Source organism: Cebidichthys violaceus, unplaced genomic scaffold (genome assembly GCF_023349555.1).
Source record: "Cebidichthys violaceus isolate CVI_PGR_0920_01 unplaced genomic scaffold, fCebVio1.0.p SCAF_12, whole genome shotgun sequence".
Lineage (NCBI taxonomy): Eukaryota > Metazoa > Chordata > Actinopteri > Perciformes > Stichaeidae > Cebidichthys > Cebidichthys violaceus.
The window spans coordinates 7,696,335-7,716,949 of record NW_027176285.1 but is presented as its reverse complement, the minus strand read 5'-3'; the positions used below and the strand labels follow the sequence as shown (position 1 = coordinate 7,716,949).

Genomic DNA, 20,615 nt, shown 5'->3' with positions numbered 1-20,615 from the left:
TGCTTTCCAATAACATAGAGGGAACTGTTAAGAGCCATTCCTTAGTCTAGTTATAATTCTCTCCTCTTTCCTATTTCGTTCAATAGATCCTGCACTCCCAACCAATGGTTTATTTTAAAATATATATCTTCCTTTACTCCCTTTATTCCATTCGTTCTGCCATCCCTTAATCACCACTTTACATTAATGTTATTTCTTCCACTCTTCAAAGCCTTTTTCGCTGCTTTATCCACCTTCTCATTGCCATCGACTCCAACATGGGCAGGGACCCAGACAAACTCAACAGACACCCGCATTTAATGGATTCTGAATAGTGATTGCATTATTTCATACAGTAAATCTTTTCTACTTCTGGAGTGGCAAAATTTCAAACTCATTAACACTGCACATGAGTCTGATGCTATCACCACTCTCTCTGGCCTGATGTCCTACCCACTGTAAGGCAATAACTACAGTCATCATCACATGCTAACAGATAAATCATCACTGAGTCTCTTCCCACACTCAACATTGAATTCTGGGATTACTGCTGCTGCTGCTTGTTCTACCAGTTTTAGGGTCTGTAAATAATTGTAGTAATTCCTTCTGATGTATGACTTGAAGATCTTACCAGCTTCCCCCACGTTCATTTCTCATCAGTTCAAGGAGGCCAAGAGCATTTTCAGGCTGTGGCAGTAACCAAGGAGGAATAGCTGGCAGAACCACAGTTGGAGAATAACTCCTATTCAGTATACCCAACTCACTAGCCTTCTTCTTAACAACCCAACCAAAGTTCTGGTTCCCAATAGCACTTATTGTTGGATGGTTGTTATGTCCTTGTAAACTGACCCAATATGTCATCCTGATCTGGATTCTTCTTAAATCTGATGGCATTTCCCCCATTTCTACCTACAATGCAGGCATATATCAGAATCAGAATCAGAATCAGAACCATTTATTGCCATGGTATGTTGAACATACGAGGAATTTGACAAGACGGGAGGTGCATAACATTTAACAGTCAACAACAAACAACACAGTGCAAAGTAGAAACATATTCAAATTTACAGAGAAATATAAAATAAAGTGAAACATAAGATAAAGTGCAATATAAAATAAAGTGCATAAACGAACAGATAACAGGCCTATAAACAAGTGAGATGTAAGTGTAGTATAAAAGTGTCAAGTGTATTTAAATAACAACCTAGAAGTGATGTAAAGGGGAGTGTGACCGGTAGGAAAATCGTCCTGGGGATGACAGAGTCAGTGGGGGTCCCGGGCTTTGTTAATGAGCTCAACTGCGGATGGGAAGAAACTGTTCATGTGCCGTGAGGTCTTGGTCCTGAGGGACTTCATCCTCCTGACAGAGGGAAGGGACTCGAACAGTTCGTGTCCAGGGTGAGAGGGGCCGGCTACAATCTTTCTTGCTCGCTTCAGGGTCCTTGAAGCGAACAAGTCGTGGAGGGATGGCAGATTGCAGCCAATCACCCTCTCAGCAGAGTGAATGATGCGCTGCAGTCTGCCCTTGTCCTTGGCAGTGGCTGCAGCGTACCAGACCGTGATGGAGGAGCAGAGAATGGACTCAATGATGGCGGTGTAGAAGTGCACCATCACTGTCTTTGGCAGGTTGAACTTCTTCAGCTGCCTCAGGAAATATATCCTTGGCTGAGCCTTCTTTGTGATGGAGCTGATGTTAAGCTCCCACTTGAGGTCCTGAGTTATGATGGAGCCCAGGAAGGACTCCACAGCGTCGACGGGGGAGTCACACAGGGTGATGGGTGCCGGTATGGCTACGTTCTTCCTGAAATCCACAACCATCTCCACTGTCTTTAGAGCGTTGAACTCTAGGTTGTTCAGACCGCACCAGGTCACCAGATGGTCAGTCTCCCACCTGTAGGCGGAATCATCTCCACCAGAGATGAGTCCAATGAGGGTGGTGTCATCCGCGAACTTCAGTAGCTTGACGGACTGGTGACTGGAGGTGCAGCTGTTGGTATACGGGGAGAAGAGCAGAGGGGAAAGAACGAAGCCTTGGGAGGAACTGGTGCTGATGGTCCGGGAGGCTGAGACGTGCTTTCCCAGCTTCACGTGCTGCTTCCTGTCAGACAGGAAGTCTGTGATCCACTTGCAGGTGGAATCGGGCATGTTCAACTGGGAGAGCTTGTCCTGCAGCAGAGACGGGATGATGGTGTTGAAAGCAGAGCTGAAGTCCACAAACAGGATCCTGGACTAGGTTCCTGGGGAGTCCAGATGCAGGAGGATGAAGTGGATGGCCATGTTGACTGCGTCGTCTACAGACCTGTTGGCTCTGTAGGCGAACTGCAGGGGGTCCAGGAGTGGGTCGTTGAGGGTTATGAGGTGGGACAGGACAAGGCGCTCAAAAGACTTCATGACTACAGAGTTTAGGGTTTCGGGCCTGTAGTCATTGAGTCCTGTGATCCTTGGTTTTTTAGGGACGGGGATGATGGTGGAGGCCTCAAAGCAGGCTGGTACGTGGCATGTCTCCAGTGAGGTGTTGAAGATGTCTGTGAACACCGGAGACAGCTGATCAGTACAGTGCTTCAGGGTGGAGGGGAGACAGAGGGTCGGCTGCTTTGCAGGGTTCTGACATTTAAACAGCCTGTTGACGTCTCTCTCCAGAATAGAGAGAATCGTCACTGGGGAGGGGGGTGTGGGGGACACTGGGATGGGAGTTACAGAGGCGTGGGCCCCTGCTGGGCTGGGGGAGGGGGGGCTGGTGTTCTGAGGCTGGTTGATGGGGTTGTGGGGGATGGAGTCAGGGCTGTCCCATTGTCCATCAAAGCGACAGAAGAACTCGTTCAGCTCGTCTGCCAGGTGAAGGTCATTCATGGCGTGTGGGGCTTTTGGCTTTTAATTGGTGATCTGTCTGAGAGACCTCTCCAGACAGAAGCAGAGTCTCTTGCTGACAGCTGGTGTTGCAGTTTCTCAGAGTACAGTCGTTTAGCATCTCTCACTGTCTTACTAAACCTGTATTTTGCCTCTTTGTACAAGTCCTTGTCCCCACTCCTAAATGCCTGATCCTTGTGCAGCTGTCTGAGTTCCGCTGTAAACCAGGGTTTGTCATTGTTGTAACTCACCCTGGTGCTGGTTGGAACACAGCTGTCCTCACAGAAGCTGATGTATGACGTCACAACCTCAGTGTCCTCATTGGTAGCAGTCCTGAAAACATCCCAGTCTGTACAGTCCAAGCACACCTGAAGATCCTCCAGAGCTTCTCTGGTCCACTTCTTGAATTTCCTCACAACAGGCTTACAGAGCTTTAGTTTCTGCCTGTATGCAGGAATCAGATGGACCATGACATGGTCAGAGAGTCCCAGTGCAGCACGAGGGACGGTGTGATAGGCCCCGCTTATTGTGGTGTTGCAGTGATCTAGAATGTTCTCCTCTCTGGTTGGACATTTAATAAACTGTCTGTATTTGGGGAGTTCATGACTGAGGTTTCCTTTGTTAAAGTCACTAAGTACAATAACTAGAGAGTCCGGGTTGGTTCGCTCCACACACAGTATCTGGTCGGCGAGCGTGCGCTGTTCCTCCTGCACGTTGCCTTGCGGCAGCATGCAAACACCGACCAGTATGAATGAAGCAAACTCACACTCATATGTTGTTTTAAAGGCCCCACAACATATCCTTAATGCTTGTGCTTGTATTACAACCACAATGTTTGCCACCTATATGCCACACAGCCGTAATCTAGAACTGATCTTATCAGACCTATATAAATAGCTTTCAATGCAGACCTGTCAGCTCCACACTCTGTTCCCACCAAGCATCTCATTACATTTAAAACCTTTTTACACTTATTTATTAACCATTTTATCAATATGTACGTTCCAGGTGAGCCTAGCATCAAACATTAAGCCTAATTTAACTACCTCATCAATTTAATTGTCACACTTAAATCCTGAATTGAATGATTAAACCAAAGAGGTCAAAGGGCCAAAATGAGAAGATATAATGTTGGTCAAATACTGTAGTCCAAATAAAATGACTTCAGTTTATTTGCCATTGGGATACAAAATGTTTGACTCCAGAATATTTTTAATTTGTTTACTAATCTCACAAAACAAGAGCAAAAAACAGATGAATTGGTTCTCTTTTCTTTTTTGCTGCCATGTTACTGGTCTTGTGACCCCTCAGATTGATCTCTGGAGCTGTAGGCGGATGCAGAGCTTCAGGCTGGAATTGGGTTGGGAACCAGTGCAACAGACTACCAGCTCTTTAGCATGTTGGACACACCAGCATGGCACTGTCTTGTAAAATTAAGTTCCCATCCAATAACACTGCTCTGCAGAAGCCTACTTTGGGAGGAGGGCTGTTTAAAACTATTTAAAACTGTAACTGTAATCTGAGAGAAAAAACATGTCAAGCACAAGTCAAATACTCCCCTAAAAGCAGAAACCTTCAGAGTTAGTGGTGGCATTGCATTGTGATTCCTGTATTTGACTTGTATTGCTGTATCTAAATTCTTCTGATTCTTCCGTCTGCAGTTAATCTGCTCACCTCATTTCCATCATATCATCACAGTTTTGGCTTGCAAGAGCTGTTCCAAAACACACCACTCTTCTGTCCAAAAATGATTGTCATCAGTGACGTTTCCGTGGTCGGAGAGAGGACTGAATCCATCCTCACAAGTCAAATACAGGAATGTAATCACAATGCAATGAGTTAATTTCACATTCTATATTTGACCTATTTACAAGCAGATGAAAGAGATAAAATTTAAAAAAAACATCAGTGCTGACAAAGTCTTCCTGTAACATCAATCAGGCACTTGAGTCCATCTCAGATTATTGACAGCATTGTGCAGCAGTACACTCACATCTGGGCACTGCAGAGCAAATTCTCTCTCTGCAGCTTCCTGGTCCTGTGCTCCCGCTGCCAAAGTGTGACACTTGTGTCAATGAACCCACCTCTTGTTCGTATACCAGTCTGCAGCCACTGACGCATCCTGCTAAAGGTCTGTGGACAGCTTTTTTGGGCATCCCTCTCTGGTCAAGTAACTAGGGATCCCCTTCCCTATAATAAGAATTTAATGTTTAATAATTCTCTTTCAAATAAAACTGTTCTAATTCTGTGGGCCTTATGATCAACACATGCTCACTCTTCCATGTAGGTTTGTATAGTTCTTAAATTAAATATTAAAAAGATTAAACAATCTCTTATTAGTCCTGCAGTGGGGAAATGTGTTCCCTGTATTTGACCCATCCCTAGTACAGGGAGCAGCCCGGGGAGCAGTTAGGGGTTTAGTGTCTTGCTCAGGGACACCCTCTCTACCCCGTGAGCCACAGTCACCCCTAAATGACATAAATACAACAAGTAAATACATGATGTATATAACAAGGTTGCAAATTAACCATGAACATCAAATATCAGATGAAATAACATGCATTAAATACATCTGTATCAATAACCTAGATAATTAACAAAGACACAGGTAAATATGACTAAATCTATGGTTTAAATACACATATACTGCCATCTAGTGGTATAAAGGGTGAACACACGCAGTGGCGCAAGTTTAAGAGATTTGCCATGGAAACACAAATGAGCGTGAACCACACAGGCCAAAGTTTACATTGGGAGATGGGGCACTTTCAGATGTGCCCCACGAAATCTGCCTAACAACTCGACTCGAATATTGCGTAAACCGCGAAAACTCTCGTAACGCACGTTTTGTTCATTCAGCAGCATGTTTTGTTGCTGTTATTTGTTTCAGTTGTGCTTTTCGCTTCATATTGTATGCCACACGTGTGCCACAAGCTTAATACATTATGCAAGTTGTTTGAGCTATGTGTCTGTCTAATCTTTTTACTTTGTTGCAATCATTTTACTTTAATGCTGTATTATAGGCAACATCTTTGTGTCGCGCTGAGCGCTGAAGCAAGCGAAATTCATTTGAAATGCTGCTGGCACTCAAAATGCAGCCCATAGCATATCTCACTGGTCTATATAGGCCTACTGCTTATAATAATCAGCTACCTCTATTTTTGTGACGGTGACATGACGTCATACAAAATTGCCCCACCTGAAATTTCAGGCTAAAATCGCCACTGCTTGCGTCATAAACTACGATTTTCTTGCATATGTAGGTAACTTTGCCTGGATAATGGATCACGCCGCGTGCATGCTTCAAATACATTTTGAAGCATGCACGCGGCGTGATCCAGTTTTTGTTCTTCCCAGGTAAAGGCTTTGATGACGTTATAATTGTTTGTGTAACCAAATAAAAGCTGACGTATGAAGAGTCAAAATGCCTGTTGGAGAATGTTGTCCTCCTGTTGCCCATATTTGTTTCAAATTCAAGTCCTCAGTCAAGATACCGTTGATGATATACATTTTTTTTTTTCAATTATTTTAAATACATTAGGGTAATTACAGAGGCCTAGATACAAACATCGGCCATACTTGTCAATTCAATTAAACAGGGAAGTCACAAGCCTTTCACATTAAGGGATATATGTTTATAGTACACCTGCACTCACTTGCTGCTACACTATGAATCTTTTTTAAAAAGGACTTGCCGTCAAAATAAGACTTAGGCTTGTGGATAATGAACTCAAAAGGTCATGTTTGACATGAGGTACGCCAAGTTAAATTGCACATTTTGGGTAAAGTTCAAATTACAGGGGACCATAGGGACAGAAATACATTTTACCCTTATTGCAATTGCTGCAATTCTAAATAATCACCAGTAGAGATCGACAAACGTTAACAATTGTTTTGCTTGTTTTTTTACCAGTTTTTCAAAACATGCTGAAAGTGCCCTCAGAAACGACTAGGCACATTTTGTCCAAAAAAGAGCAGATTATATGTAGATATATCAAAGTAATTTGATTTTATAAATACTCTGATTCCTTTAAAATCATGTCATGGTTTTTATGTTGCTCTTGCTTTTCACACAGTTGTTCTGATTAGACCTCTGCTCAGGTTAAAAATGGGCAGAGCTACGGTATAAAATAATGTGCCTCCATGTACTAATAAGAATGATCAAAGTCTGATTCGTCCTACCTTAACAGATGCACTAAAGCTGTTAATCAAGCTCAGTTTCAAACTACCAGTTTGTGCACACAGAAACAAGCCTGAGAAGAGGCCGATCCAGGGATTTAAAGTCATTTAAATCACCTGTGTGAGTGTGTTCTGGGTGTGCACAGGCTTTCAAATCTGTATTTTGGCAGCGCTATCTCTTGTCATCGGCAACCTCCAACTGTAATCTACATTGTTGGACCTCATCTGACTGAAGGCTGTCTAGTTAATGTCTCAGGAGATGATACTCAGCATAAGCATATATTCACTGACTGGCCCATCAGTCAGTATCAGAGACAGAGGCTTCCTGGCTACAGTTTCGATTTATGATACACCTAGATAGTGTTTTTTCCGTTATTTGTTTAGTGTAATGATGTTGCTGTTTATGTGGTGTTTTGGTTTGTTTGTTTATGAACTGGCTAACACTGAGGACACCTGTGGTTACATGTATGAGTCGGCAGCTACATAGACAATGTTGAAGCACTTTAACGTTTGGATCTGTATGAAACTCATCAGTACGAAACATAAAGTGTGTTTGATAAAAATGAAGATGATGTTTTTCATGAATCTGTTTTCACAATAAAACCCTCACAAGTAAGAGAAGAAGCAGCAGCTGTTTATCACAACATGTAACAAACAAGCAGAACATCAATGTGTTTGTGGAACAGTCGTTAAATATGTATATAATATATATATATACATATATGTATATATATATACATATATGTATATATATATACATATATATATATATATATATATGTATATATATATATATATATGTGTATATATATATACATATATGTATATACGTATATCTATATATATACGTATATATATATATACGTATATATATATATACGTATATATATATATATATATATATATATATATATATATATATATATATATATATTATGAGAAAATGATTAATATTGCTCTTTGTCTGGACCAATCACACGCACGCACTCACATGGAAACAGACACGACCGCTGCTACTTTAAGGCTTCAGAACTTTGTGATCGCTCACTCTGCACTTCTATTTACACTTTTTCCTTTTCTCTTTTATGATCGTTATGCACTAAATTACTAATACAAAGTCCTTGCATGTGTAAACATGTCAACAAACCTGTCAGTAACAGATCTAAGCATGTTTAAGTAAAATGCATATAGTACAGTAAAGAGTATAAATATGAAACAAGACTTTATAAACATGTATTCATTCATTCAAGTTCAGAGTGCTTATGATAAATATTATTAGTGATACAAATAGCCTAGTTACATTTTGAACTCTACAAATCCTGAATAAGAGCAGAAAATGTAGGCTCTATCTAAGAACTACAGTTGTTTTCTCCTCTTCAGCAGTGCTTTACATTTGTATGAGTGTTTCTGTGTTCCTTACAGTCCTCCGGGAAACATGTTTAATGAGGATGAAGACCACAGTGACGACCAAGACGGTCAGGTCCAGAGCAAAGCAGTCCTCAGAAACACCCAGAAGGCGACCAGCAGCACGGATGTCGAGGTAAATGTGTAAGCTGTACTACAATAAGGGGGAACCAGTATTATGTATGGCTTTATTAAGCATTCTGAGTTGTGGAAGTCCAACATACATAGCAGAAGATGGTGAAACTTTTAAAAAGGAAAGATGACAGGAAATGTAACAGCTGGTTTTCTGTACGTTGTTTTGTTTTAGTTTTTAATGTTTCCTGTTCTGGGAGACAGTCAAGCAGTGAAACATTTGCTGATGTTGAATTGGATTTTAAGAAATAGATAAATGATTGAATAAAAAAGACACACACACACACACACACACACACACACACACACACACACACACACGTTTCAGTTCAAAGACTTATTACATTATCTGAATTAATCCCCAGATCAGCCCAAGCTGGTTGGAAAGAAGAGCCGGCTGCGGACCCTGCAGACACTCGGGTCAGTACCAGAGTGTAAGAACGACAACCATCAGCAGGACAGCGACAGTGAGGCAGACGTGGTCCCATGACCTGCAAGAAAAAGAAGAAGAAGAGGAGGAAGAAGCGAAAGCAAGCGGAGACAACAGGAGAGCAGCAAGACAATGGAGACTTGGATCAGACAGTTAATGAGGAGACACTTGCAACAAAAAAGAGGAAGAAAGACAACAAATTTGGTGAGTAATTAACTGGTTAAAGGCTTACATTTCATCAATTTAAAAACATTTTAGTGTGGAGAAGAATTCATTGGATTGATAAACAACAATGTTGATGTTCACAGTACTTAAATATGAGATAATATCCAAATGTTTTTCTCCCTTAAGCGGCCCTGAAATTAAAAACCACATCAATGGGCGAAAACAACGGATAACCAAATGATCAAATCCAAACCAGAAGACGTGGAGAGACTGAGCAGACAACAGTGGAAAACCAAAATGAAGAACAAGAGGAAATGTAAAAATAAATAGTCAGAATAAGCCAGAGAAGGAAATCAATAAAGCAGAATCTGCAGAGCAGAACAAGCCAACGGAAGAAGTCAAAATAGATTCATGTAGCAACAACAACAGTCAGACACCAGCCAAGAAAAAGGAAAAGCAAAGTAAACCACAGAAAATGAAAAAGCCAGAAGAGGACACAGACTTGTCCGGTACAACAGACACACAGACGCTCGGAGAGGAAAAGCAGCGAGTCGGTGGCAAAGTTGAAAAAGAGCAACTGAATCTTCTGCCGATGGATTAAAACAGAAAGCAGATGTACCTGAAGTGGAGATCGCAGGTGAGCAGCCCATGAAAAGACTGAAACCTGAGCTGAGCAAAGAACAGATTCTGAAAAGGGAGAAGCTCCGGAAGTTGCTCCGCAGACAGGAACCGGTCCAGCAGGAGAGTCCCGCGGAGACGACAGACGAGCCTGCGGTCCCAGAAGAAGAGGCGAAAGAGGACCACTCTGCTTCCCTGAGGTCCTACATGGAGCGGCGGCTGGATTCGGCCCGGTTCCAATACATCAATGAGGTTTTGTACGGCAGGTCCAGCGGCGAGGTGAAGCGTATGTTCAAGCAGGACCCACAGGCCTTCGGGATCTACCACAGAGGACACACGGCGCAGGTTCAGAGACGGCCCGCCAATCCAGTGGACGCCATCATGTCATCTAATCAATGTATAAAATGCATTTTTACAGACACGCATCTTTACTTCAGCTTTTTCTCAAAACATTAACAAGGCCGTCCCTCTACACCGCCAAAACAGTAAAAAGAATTTAATATCCTTCACATTTCTTGTTGAGGGTCCACACCTCCCATTATCTACATCATGTATCTGCTGCACACAGTAAATACCTTCCATTACTCTGCTGAAGAGTAATGCATTGATGCTTCATTTGGCTGCTGTAAGGAGACGGCTTTGTTAATGTCAGCAGTTTGAGAGAAGACCAACAGTTTTGACTGCTTGTTGGTCCTATCACCTAAAAGATCTGCGTTGGCACTGTCTTGATTTCACGTACAGGTGAGCCGCTACTTTTAGTTTAATGTGCTATAATTGTAAACACATCAATTGTGCCTTTTTATTTCAGACCTCCGTCTCTGGTGGTTGCAGACTTGGGTCGTGTCGACTGTAAAATAGCGCGCAGCGTGAAGAGCAAAGTGCTCAGCTTCGACCTGGCAGCCGCCTACAATCTTGTCACAGTCTGTGACATGGCCGACGTGAGTGCGTCGGTGTTTTCTGCGTGCCGATCCACTTACAGTCTGTGCGGCTGTTGGAAAATATAAAAGGCATCATCTCTGTGCAGGTCCCGCTTCGTGGCGGCTCTGTGGACATCGCTGTGTTCTGCCTCTCTCTCATGGGAATCAACCGGGCAGATTTTCTAGCAGAGGCCAACCGTGTGTTAACGAAGGGGTAAAATATGTCACTGATTTAGTACAGGCACGGCAGGTTTTTTTGGTGCATGTATAGTACATGTCTGGATAACTGATTTGCACATTTGTTGTAGGAGTGTCCTGAAAATAGCAGAAGTGGCGAGCAGGTTCGAGATGGTGATCAAGGTGAGACAACAAACGAGTGACATCGGGGACAGAGAAACACTTCCTTGTTCGTCTAGTTTCTCATGTTTTTTTTAATATAAACGAAGTGTAGATAAAATAAATGTCTCAAAATCCAATTATGAGAACCCTGATGAAGCAAACGGTTAGTCTCACACGTAAACACCTTAATTTTACACTTTTGTTTCCAGCTGTCTTAAATCTTAAACATTGAAAAATATGCAATAATATGCAATAATATGTATTGTCATGAAATCAGGATTCATTTTTTTCCTTTTTAAAGGCAGTTTTCTCAAAGAGGGAATAAGCGGCTGGAAGCTACGTCTTTTATGTTTAGTTAGAGGTTGTGGTGCTTTGGGCAGGAAACCTCAGTAAACTGGTTTATTGTTGGCAAAAAACAGATTTTTTAAAATGTACTATAGTTAGATGTACATAATTTAAACAGCTCAGTCTGAAGATTTAAACCAACGATGTGTTCGTCCATCTCTCAAATGCAGTGGCGGACCGTGCATTTTATACCTGGGCCTTCTGTGCTGTCCTACTAGACTTGAGCCATGTCCTAATAAGCTCATTATGACGCCACAGCTATGGTTAATTGTTTCTAGGGGTGTAACAATACACATATTCGTATTAAACCGTTCGGTACGAGGCTTAAGAACCGAACAATACGTTTGAATAATACTAGTGCATTTAGAAAATGCAGAAGCTTAAATTGTGGGAAATATAATGTTTTCGGTGGACTGTGCTCACGTAACAGACAACAGGCTTTGTGACCTCTGAACCCAGAACAATAACAAAAAACAACTGAGGCTGCAGCTAACCAGCTTAGCGGCGAAACAACAGCTCAAACGGATTCAATTGTCCGGACAATAACCCCACGCATGACGGGATGCTTCGTAATTAACGGACAATGCATATAGTCCAAATCAATGTAATTAACACAATGACAAGAAAAAATCACAAGAATCAGTCACATATATTTATATGACAACAAAGCAACAAATCAATCCAGCAACACTGCGGCGCTAGAGCACGAGTCATTCATAAAAACAACATGATAGACAAATGAACGCAGTACAAACGCTACTGCAGATGTAAAGACGCAATATCAGTTAACTTTCCACAGCTGCTCTTCACTTAAAAAGTCCACTCAGGTCTCTCCAAAAGTTTCCAAAAGCACGTAGCTTGTGCGTGTCCTGTCGTGTAGCTGCCTTGGTTAGCGTAGCATAGCTCCAAACATCTCCAAACAGCTCCAAACACCAAGAGCTCAGTTGCAAATGAAACGTATTCTGAGCCATAAAATGTGCAACGCTTCTCCGCCGTTGTCAGCCAGAAATACCGTTCGTACAAATCCTTCTCTATGCTGGGTCAGGGCTGCTAGCTGTGGGCTTGACCGACCCTTTGATACGATGTCCAGCTTTTCTGGAAATGTCCTTCTCCAGAAATCAATTTAAAAACGCTAAAAATGTCATGTCAATGTCATAACTTCTTACATATGTTTCAACTTGAACTCTTACTTAACACTAAGGCCAAATCCCAATGTCCCCCCCCTTACGGACTTTGAGGCGCGCTCCTGCAAAGTCCGTGGGGGTTCAGGGATGTCCCATTGTCAAATCCTCAAGTGTTTGAGTCTCGCAGACATTTTGAGGCCTTTATGAACCCTTTCCGTTAGTCAGCATGGTATGCTGACTTAGCCTAAGGGAATTACCCACAAGTCATAGCAACTTGACGTTAAACACGGGGTAACCAGTGCTTATTTCACTTATTTGCCATAAGAGCAGTAAATAATTCTTTCAGCGTAAAATTCTGCTAGTTCAGTGAATTTCACATTTATATAAAGAACAAAAAAACAAACACTTGCATGAGCATTGACCGTGACCGTGGCTAAGTGGGGAGCAGGGCCGTATTTCAATCAGAGAGTTGGCAGTTCGATCCCCGGCCCCAGCTAGTCTCATGTCAACGTGTCCTTGAGCAAGACACTTAACAAAATTGCTCCCGTAGCTCCGTCTACGGCGTGTAGATAGATACTGAATAGTAACTCGTTTTGGATAAAAGCGTCTGCTAAATAACTGTAATGTAACATATAATATATTTAATATATTCAATTCAGTCTAACGTTTTGTTTTTCAGTGCGTTTCACATTCCTTTTTAAGTTCAAAAAGTACCAAAAGAAATGAGAAAGAAAACAGTGTGTTCATTTGCAGCAGGTTTTTTTCATATGTAAACCACATGCATCAGAATTATAGTTACAGTCACGACCCAAAACCCTGGGTAGATACGTGTGGGTTAGGTGTTTGCACCCAATTCATTTTCACATGACCACATTAAGAGTTCCTCACTGCTCCAATAGTACGGCTTTATTGTTAGGGAGTCACAACAACAACATTCAATCAAAAATCATGATACATTTCAGTTTCAATATATAAAATCTACATTCACAAATGTATCAGTGTCAGTGTGCACCATTGACAAAGAGTACAGGTTTGTTTTAATCAGTCTGGGTGCACAGTAGGGTATTCACAATACAATTTAGCAAATAATGAAATTCAGGGACGTGGGGTCAGGGGAGGCAGAGCCTCACCTGTCATCATGACAAGTAAAAAACAAATAATGCTAAAATAAAATTAATATTAATATTTCTCTACTGATCTGTGCTATAAATGTAATTTCTGTATGATTCCAATCATTTCAAGCATTTGTATAATCAAAATCGCTGAATTAGCGCATGTCCTGTTCAAACAGAGGAGACACGTGAGGTGAGGCAGCGACGAGCTGTTCCTCACCTCAGATTGCGCAATCCCTCACTAACTGGGTTGAGCCCTTTTGCTTTCTCATTGTTTGTCACCACTGTAATATTTGTAGACACTTTTATTATATGTCCTTTCTTTCCATAGAATAGGTAATGTATTTCACGTCTGTGTAGAACATATTTAGTGTTGCTGATCTGACAGAAACCGCAGTGAAAAAGCACAGAGGGGAGGCAAACAGTACCTCTGCCTCAAAGAAGAGGGCGTGCGAGAGCCCACGGGTCGGGTTTATGCTTGTTCTGTCGTTGCTCTTCTTCTGCACTTTTCTTCTTCTTATATTTTACTTTGACCACACAAATGTAAGATTATATATCCAAGCTTAGAAATGTCTCAAAAAACAAGGAAATATGAACAAATCAACAGCAATTCAACGTCGGACAGGTAAAGTAACCGTTTATGTGTTTATACATCCGTGGTTGTTACACAGATTATCGCGGAATCTCACGATGTTCGCGGGAGGCGCCCGCGAGCGCTCCGCTTCTGAAACGCTCCCGGTGGGGTAGATCGGTGGGGCAGATCGCGGCGCACAAGTTCCCGGTGGAATCAAATATGTACCTATGTGTGTGTAAATAATGCTGATATGAAAAACAACCAGTTATCAATGTGCAAGCTGCCAATTGAATGGTGATTTAAGCTTCTCTATTGGGTTCATACATTTGTAAATCTGACTTATGTAGTGTCAGTGCCTCACCAGCCACGAACCTCACCGCACGTCACTGATGAAATTACCTCAAACGAATTGCCAAATGGTGAACCTGGAATCTTTGACCCCCTGAGGGCAGTGGCCACCTTCGCCTGGTTTCTAAGCCTTGTGGATCTAATACAACATGTTTGCATGTTGTTCATGCTTGCTATGCTCGTGCAATCCAACATTCATCTACATTTCTGGAGAAATGCACGTAAACGTTTGGAGGGAGTCCTCTCTCCACCTGAAATTTTGATCAACAAGTCCAGAGAAAGGGTCCAAACACACACAAGACGCTGCATCATTAGCGTGTTATTGTTTCCACCAATGGTCACTACGTAGCACTGGGGCGGGCTCCTCCAGTCGGTTCACTGATCACTCCCCCGGTTCCCTTCCAACAGCTCCATCGATGGCACCCTCCTGAAACCGCTAGCCGGAGAACCACCATGCAAATATACACAAAGCAGCTTAAGTTTCGGATTGGTTCGTTGATTATAGAAATTTCGTAAACATGCGAGTCTCCCCGAAGCTGTGAAAAGGCGCGAGAGAGGATAACGGAAGAAAATAAACGGAGACCGATCGGATTCAAGCGTTAACCTCGCTGGGTAAGCGGTCTAACGTTACTCCGCTTGTTAGCTAACATTAGCATCCACTGCAGATTCGGTGTCAGCGACACTTAAGCACGTAAACTGCTTTTCCCTTAGACGATGGGATAACATTACTACAATTACTTAGTTAACTAGATACGTGTGTTGAACTTTTAAACCACCAGACGGGTAACCTTTGCCCACCGGGCAGGAACACCCAACGTTACCGTCTGACAGCTTTTGCTACGGTTTTTGTCGCAGCTGGTGTTCGGTTACTACCGACGTTAGCGTGCTAACGCTAGCTGACTAGCTTGCTAGCTGTGTCGCCTAGCAAAGCTATCTCCGCTCCCCTTCTAACCGCGTCAGTTTGAAGAAAACAAGAGTGAGAAGCGCTAACTGGTTATCGTTTAACGGCGTGTTATTTTGACGTGGATGGGGCTAGTTAGTTGGGTTAGTTATCTACACAGTTGTTCGCTGTTTTTGTGTAGCCGCGGAGCCAATGGCTCAGTATGAAGAGGGCATGCCAAATTCAGTTGATATATGGGCGCAGTTGTTGATGCTTGTATAGCTGGTTAATTCACAAAGCCCTGCTGTTATTCAATACATTTTTATAATAAGTGCAGCAAAGTGTTTTTTTGAAACAAAGGGATTCTTAACCAGGGTTGCTGGTGTTTGTTAGAAAAGTGCAATCCATTTACTCCAGCGGTCAGCATCAGTAACGTGCTTATAATTGTAGTTCAGATGTGGTCTGGTTAGTAATGGCACCAACTGTGCACATTGTTGGTTGCTGAATTCTTAATTGATTGTTAATATCATTGTCAACGTAATTCATACCTAGTTTATGGACATTATTATTTTTGAACTGGTGAAATCTTATGAGAATGTCCTTTTTTAATTGGTTGATAAATTGATAAACAGTGAGTTATTTGTTATTTGCAGCTCTGAACATGATGCAAAGCTTGAAGACTATGGTTCAATAGACTGACATCAGGTGAGAGATGCCCTCTCCCAGCTTCATCTGCTAGATTTAGCTCCATAAAGCAGCAATACGCAGACTAACTCATGCTGCACTTCCTCTCAGACTGTGGCCGTACACCCATTTCCTTTTATTGGATTGTCAGACCATATTGCTCTGCTTTGAATCATTCAGTATATTTTCCCCAACCTTGATACTAATCTTTGAAATATAAATCCTAATCCTGTGTGGTCCAAGAGCTACCTGAGAGACTCAACTGTCTGCCCGAAAGTCCATTATAGAAAATGAATGCGTTTGGGTGTTGGGGGTGTTGGCCAGACAACACAAGCCATTTTAAGACGTTTGCTCTTTAACCTGAGACGGACCGATATTGAGTCTGTCAGTGTTTTTGTTCACAGCTTTGAACAGATGACTACTGTAGTCAAGGAGACGCTATGCAGGAGGCCTCTGTTGTCCAGGCAGCTTCAGAGAGGCAGAGAGGGGTCAAGGGTCAAGGAGGGGCTGTGCACTGCGCTCAGCTCTACAATACAATACCATTCTACCTATTCTAGATATGTGGTGATCAATGATGATATTGTGGCTGACCGCCGCAAATTAACCAATGTTTGGGAGCATGTAACAGTTTAGCACATTGACCATACACGGCCCAGCCATGTACTAGGTTTCCACTTAGTCTTTGTTGTGGCTGGCAGAGCTGACCGTATGTGGTCTGGAGGTGCAGTAAAGCTTTACTTAGCTTTTGCCTCCGCAAATGGAGAGCAAGTTACGAGCATGTACAAAGTGGTTAATGCATGGCGGGCCGTTCTTTGCATTATTCTTGGAAACGCCAGAGAGCGTACAAAGAAAATGTTGTCTGTGAAGAAGCAAGACGACGAGTGTAACCGGCAAAACGCCATAGACCAGCCTCGGCCGAGCAGAGGAGGGGTTGTAGTTATTTGTTAACTCATATTTCATATTTAAGGACTACTTTATACACACCCTGTAAAGAAAGAAGACAAGTATTACATGCATTATAAAGAAACTACATTTGATTTGGATGCAAAATCTAGTGTGGAAGGATGATGGTTCTTGTCAGATCAAATCTTTGTGGCCCAGTGAGCAGCCAGTACCAGTTCATGGTGTGGTAGTTCAGAATAACTGTTAGAATAATAAATGAAAAACATTTTAGCATAGTTGCATAACTTAGCCTAATTAATGCAGACCCATCACACCCTGGACACAAGCTGTGTGAATTACCTCAATTCTATGGTCATTGTTGTATATGTTTATGTTCATATATTATATACTTTTGGATATGTATTTATATTGTACATAGTCGTTAAATGTTCTGCTTACCTCTGTTCTACCTTGTTGTCCTTGTTTTATTTGTAATGGCTGTGTATGTATGTATGTTGAGAGTCCGGCCAATGAAGCAGATTCTGATTCTGATTGTAAACACAACAGAGCTGTGAGCTCACCAGCTGTCTCTCTAGACTGAAGGGAATGTCCAGTAAGTACAGTAGAGGGAAAAGCAGGTTTTTAGCTCACCTTCATTTCAGGCGAACTGACTTTGATCCAAGTAAATCTGCCCTTCTCCTGCTGCCTTGGACCGCTTTCCAAGAAGTTAACCTTTCATCTTGCCGTTTTTGTTGCAGAACGCTACAGAGATGCCTGAGGTGCGGGACCTTTCCGAAGCTTTGCCAGAGATGCCCATGGACCCAATCACTGGAGTCGGGGTGGTAGCCTCCAGGAACAGGGCGCCCACTGGATATGATGTGGTAAGTTACTGAACACAACTCGGCACAGAGAGACAGCTGAAGTACAGGATGCTAATTCATCATCAGTTTTGAGTTTATTTAGGCCAAAAAAAAGCTGAGCTGCTTTAATATTTAAAAGATGCCACAAAAACAGCTTTAGGCACAGCACTAGTACTGATATTTTTCTTTTTACTTATTTAAAAAAATGGAGCTTAGCATAGATATAGATAGATATATAGATAGATAGATATATAGATGGATATATATATAGATATATATATATATCTATATATATATATATAGACACACACACACACACACACCAAGGTGGTATCTTAGTGTATCTGTGTGTGTAAATAATGCTGATTAAGTTGTGACAATTCCAAACAGTATGTTCTGGGTCATTACATGTTGTGTTCTGATTTGGTGCTTTATAGACATGGGTGTTGGCTAGTGGTGCAGCAGATCATAAAAGTCACAGTTCAGATCAGATCATCACAAAAGAAAAAATAAACAAATATAACTTTTAGAGATCCCTCATCATGTTTTTTTTTTTGCCGCTGATACTAATTGTTAAACAATGAAGATCCACATTAACAGATCCAGATCCCTTTGTTGTTTGATTATAGCAGCTGGTCTACACGGATCCAGGTTTTTTTATGCCACCATCCCAAAAATCACTGTAACAGCTCTGGAGTCAGTAAGCCATCAACAATTCTAAATGTTACCCTTTTTCTTTGTTAAAGTCATTTATAGTGTTTTTTTTCATAAAGGCACACAATTGAAATGATTAGGAAAGAAAAGATTGTATTTTCATCGATTAAAACAAATCATGTCATCAGTAGTTTTAATAATGTATTATAATGTGCTTAGAGCTTCGACAACGGTCTGTTACACCAGTAGTATGTCAGCTGTGACACAGTGGGAAGTTGGTTCTACCTTTCTGTCAGAATTTTGACGCAGACTGTCTCTGGTGTTCAAAACTCTAAATTGCCTGTTGTAAGACATGTGTTACATTGACTACATTTACATGCACACTATTAATCCGAAAATGACAATTTTTGAATTTGATACAGTTCATGCAAGCAGCATCTGAACTGGGCCATATTCTGATTATAGCATTTTGTCAACATGTTAGAGGTTCAAAGGTTTTTACGAGGGAAATTTTGGATATCTCTTTGTATCACTCCATAGATCAGAAAATACTGTCAACAGCCATGAAAAATGCCATTTCCGCCATGTTTTTAGGAATACAATGTTGTATAAATCCGGCTATGAATGATATATGAACAAACCCCTCAGTAAAAACCTTCAGAGTATAGAGAGGAATGAAACTGGAAGGTTTGGTGTATATAAGTGCTACTGAAGTGGAGATTTCTGCATATGAGTCTGAGAAATGATGACCCCTCCTCCCTTCACTTATCTGCCTCCAGGTCTCTACGACGACAGACGGCCTGGATGCTGACCTGTGGAAAGATGGCCTTTTCAAATCCAAGGTGACCCGCTACCTCTGCTTCACAAGGGCCTTCTCTAAAGAAAATGTAAGTCACCTCATCAAACAATCTTATGCCATGCTCGCAGCATTAGAATGAATCGTTCGGTGAAGATTTTGAGCGTGTCAGATTCACTCTGGTCCTGTTTCTCCTTCTCTTTGTTTTGTTCTTCCATAGAGCCATTTAGGCAACGTTCTTGTGGACATGAAGCTGATCGATATCAAGGACACTCTGCCCGTGGGTTTCATCCCGATCCAGGAGACTGTTGACACTCGTAAGTTATCAAGTCGAGTAGAAAAGGCACTGAAAGCATTTGTTTAAAAAGGATTCAAATCAAATCTTTAATTCCCCAAAGATGTCTTGCCGTAATAATAATAATAACAACTGCTGAATCGATCTTCAGAGAACTTCTTTGGCTTTAATTTACAGTTAAAGTGGCAACAGACAACCTTTCAGCGTTCCCCCTTTAGCATTTCCTATTAGTATACCCAACAGGGCTAACGCTAGCAGCCAGAAACAAACAGATGTTTATTTATTTACATAAATAAACATACATCATTTTTGGTTTCTGACTGCTAGTGTAAGCGTTGGCTAAAGTTACCCCTAAGGCTTACCAGAAACAATCATAAATGTTTATTTCTTTTGTTATGTTTGTTTTTGACTGCTAGTGTTAGCGTTTGCTAGCGTTACGAACAGGGCTAATGCTAGAGGCCAGAAACAAAAATAGATGCTACCATGCAAAGCAAGAAACAACTGGAACTGTAACAAATGGAGCCTTCATGGGAGATCGTACCAGGTGGCAGACAGAATTGCATAGTGAAAACAAGGCTTATAGGGATCCAATCTAAACATCAGCGGTGTCATTATTCTATATTCATTGTGCGATTGATGTTTACTTCATAATGATGATCTAAACAATCGTCTATTACCACTTTAGTGAGCAGACTGTTTACAGTGGAGTGACTCTGTCTGTCTCTCGTGTCCCCCAGAGGAGCAGGCCTTCAGGAAGAGGCGACTGTGCATCAAGTTTATTCCACGGGACTCCACAGAGGCAGCAATCTGTGACATCCGCATCCTGGGACGCTCTAAGCAGGCTCCGCCGCAGTACACCTTCATAGGGTGAGCAGCCTGAGATCACACGATGGGACCATAGCTTTTTTTTATATGGCTGGCCGCGCATGCCTTTTAGTGCATCTGACCGCGTCAGACTGTCTAGCTCAAAGCCGCCACCCTGCTGATAACGGCGCACAGATCGACAACATAGTCGCGGAAGCGTAGCACCAATTCCCGTATTTAGCACTTT

The 20,615-nt window shown here is 41.9% G+C and overlaps 1 protein-coding gene and 1 pseudogene across 3 annotated transcripts in view; both read left to right on the top strand.

Annotated features, from left to right (window-relative positions):
- The first annotated feature begins 8,440 nt into the window (after positions 1-8,440).
- On the top strand, positions 8,441-11,228 carry LOC137868747 (ribosomal RNA-processing protein 8-like; annotated as a pseudogene).
- A 3,648-nt stretch (positions 11,229-14,876) lies between these two features.
- Positions 14,877-20,615, top strand: part of mvb12ba (multivesicular body subunit 12Ba) — a 15,108-nt gene continuing 9,369 nt past the window's right edge. Inside the window, exons 1-6 of one of the 3 annotated variants that reach the window (XM_068706094.1) lie at positions 14,877-15,125; positions 16,047-16,098; positions 17,718-17,840; positions 19,253-19,360; positions 19,490-19,586; positions 20,302-20,431. In XM_068706094.1, coding sequence (XP_068562195.1) covers positions 17,730-17,840; positions 19,253-19,360; positions 19,490-19,586; positions 20,302-20,431 — 446 coding nt within the window. In that variant the 5' untranslated portion in view covers positions 14,877-15,125; positions 16,047-16,098; positions 17,718-17,729. Of the gene's footprint in view, positions 15,126-16,046; positions 16,099-17,477; positions 17,573-17,717; positions 17,841-19,252; positions 19,361-19,489; positions 19,587-20,301; positions 20,432-20,615 lie in introns of those variants that run through there. The other 2 variants (XM_068706093.1, XM_068706095.1) reach the window with 2 other exon arrangements.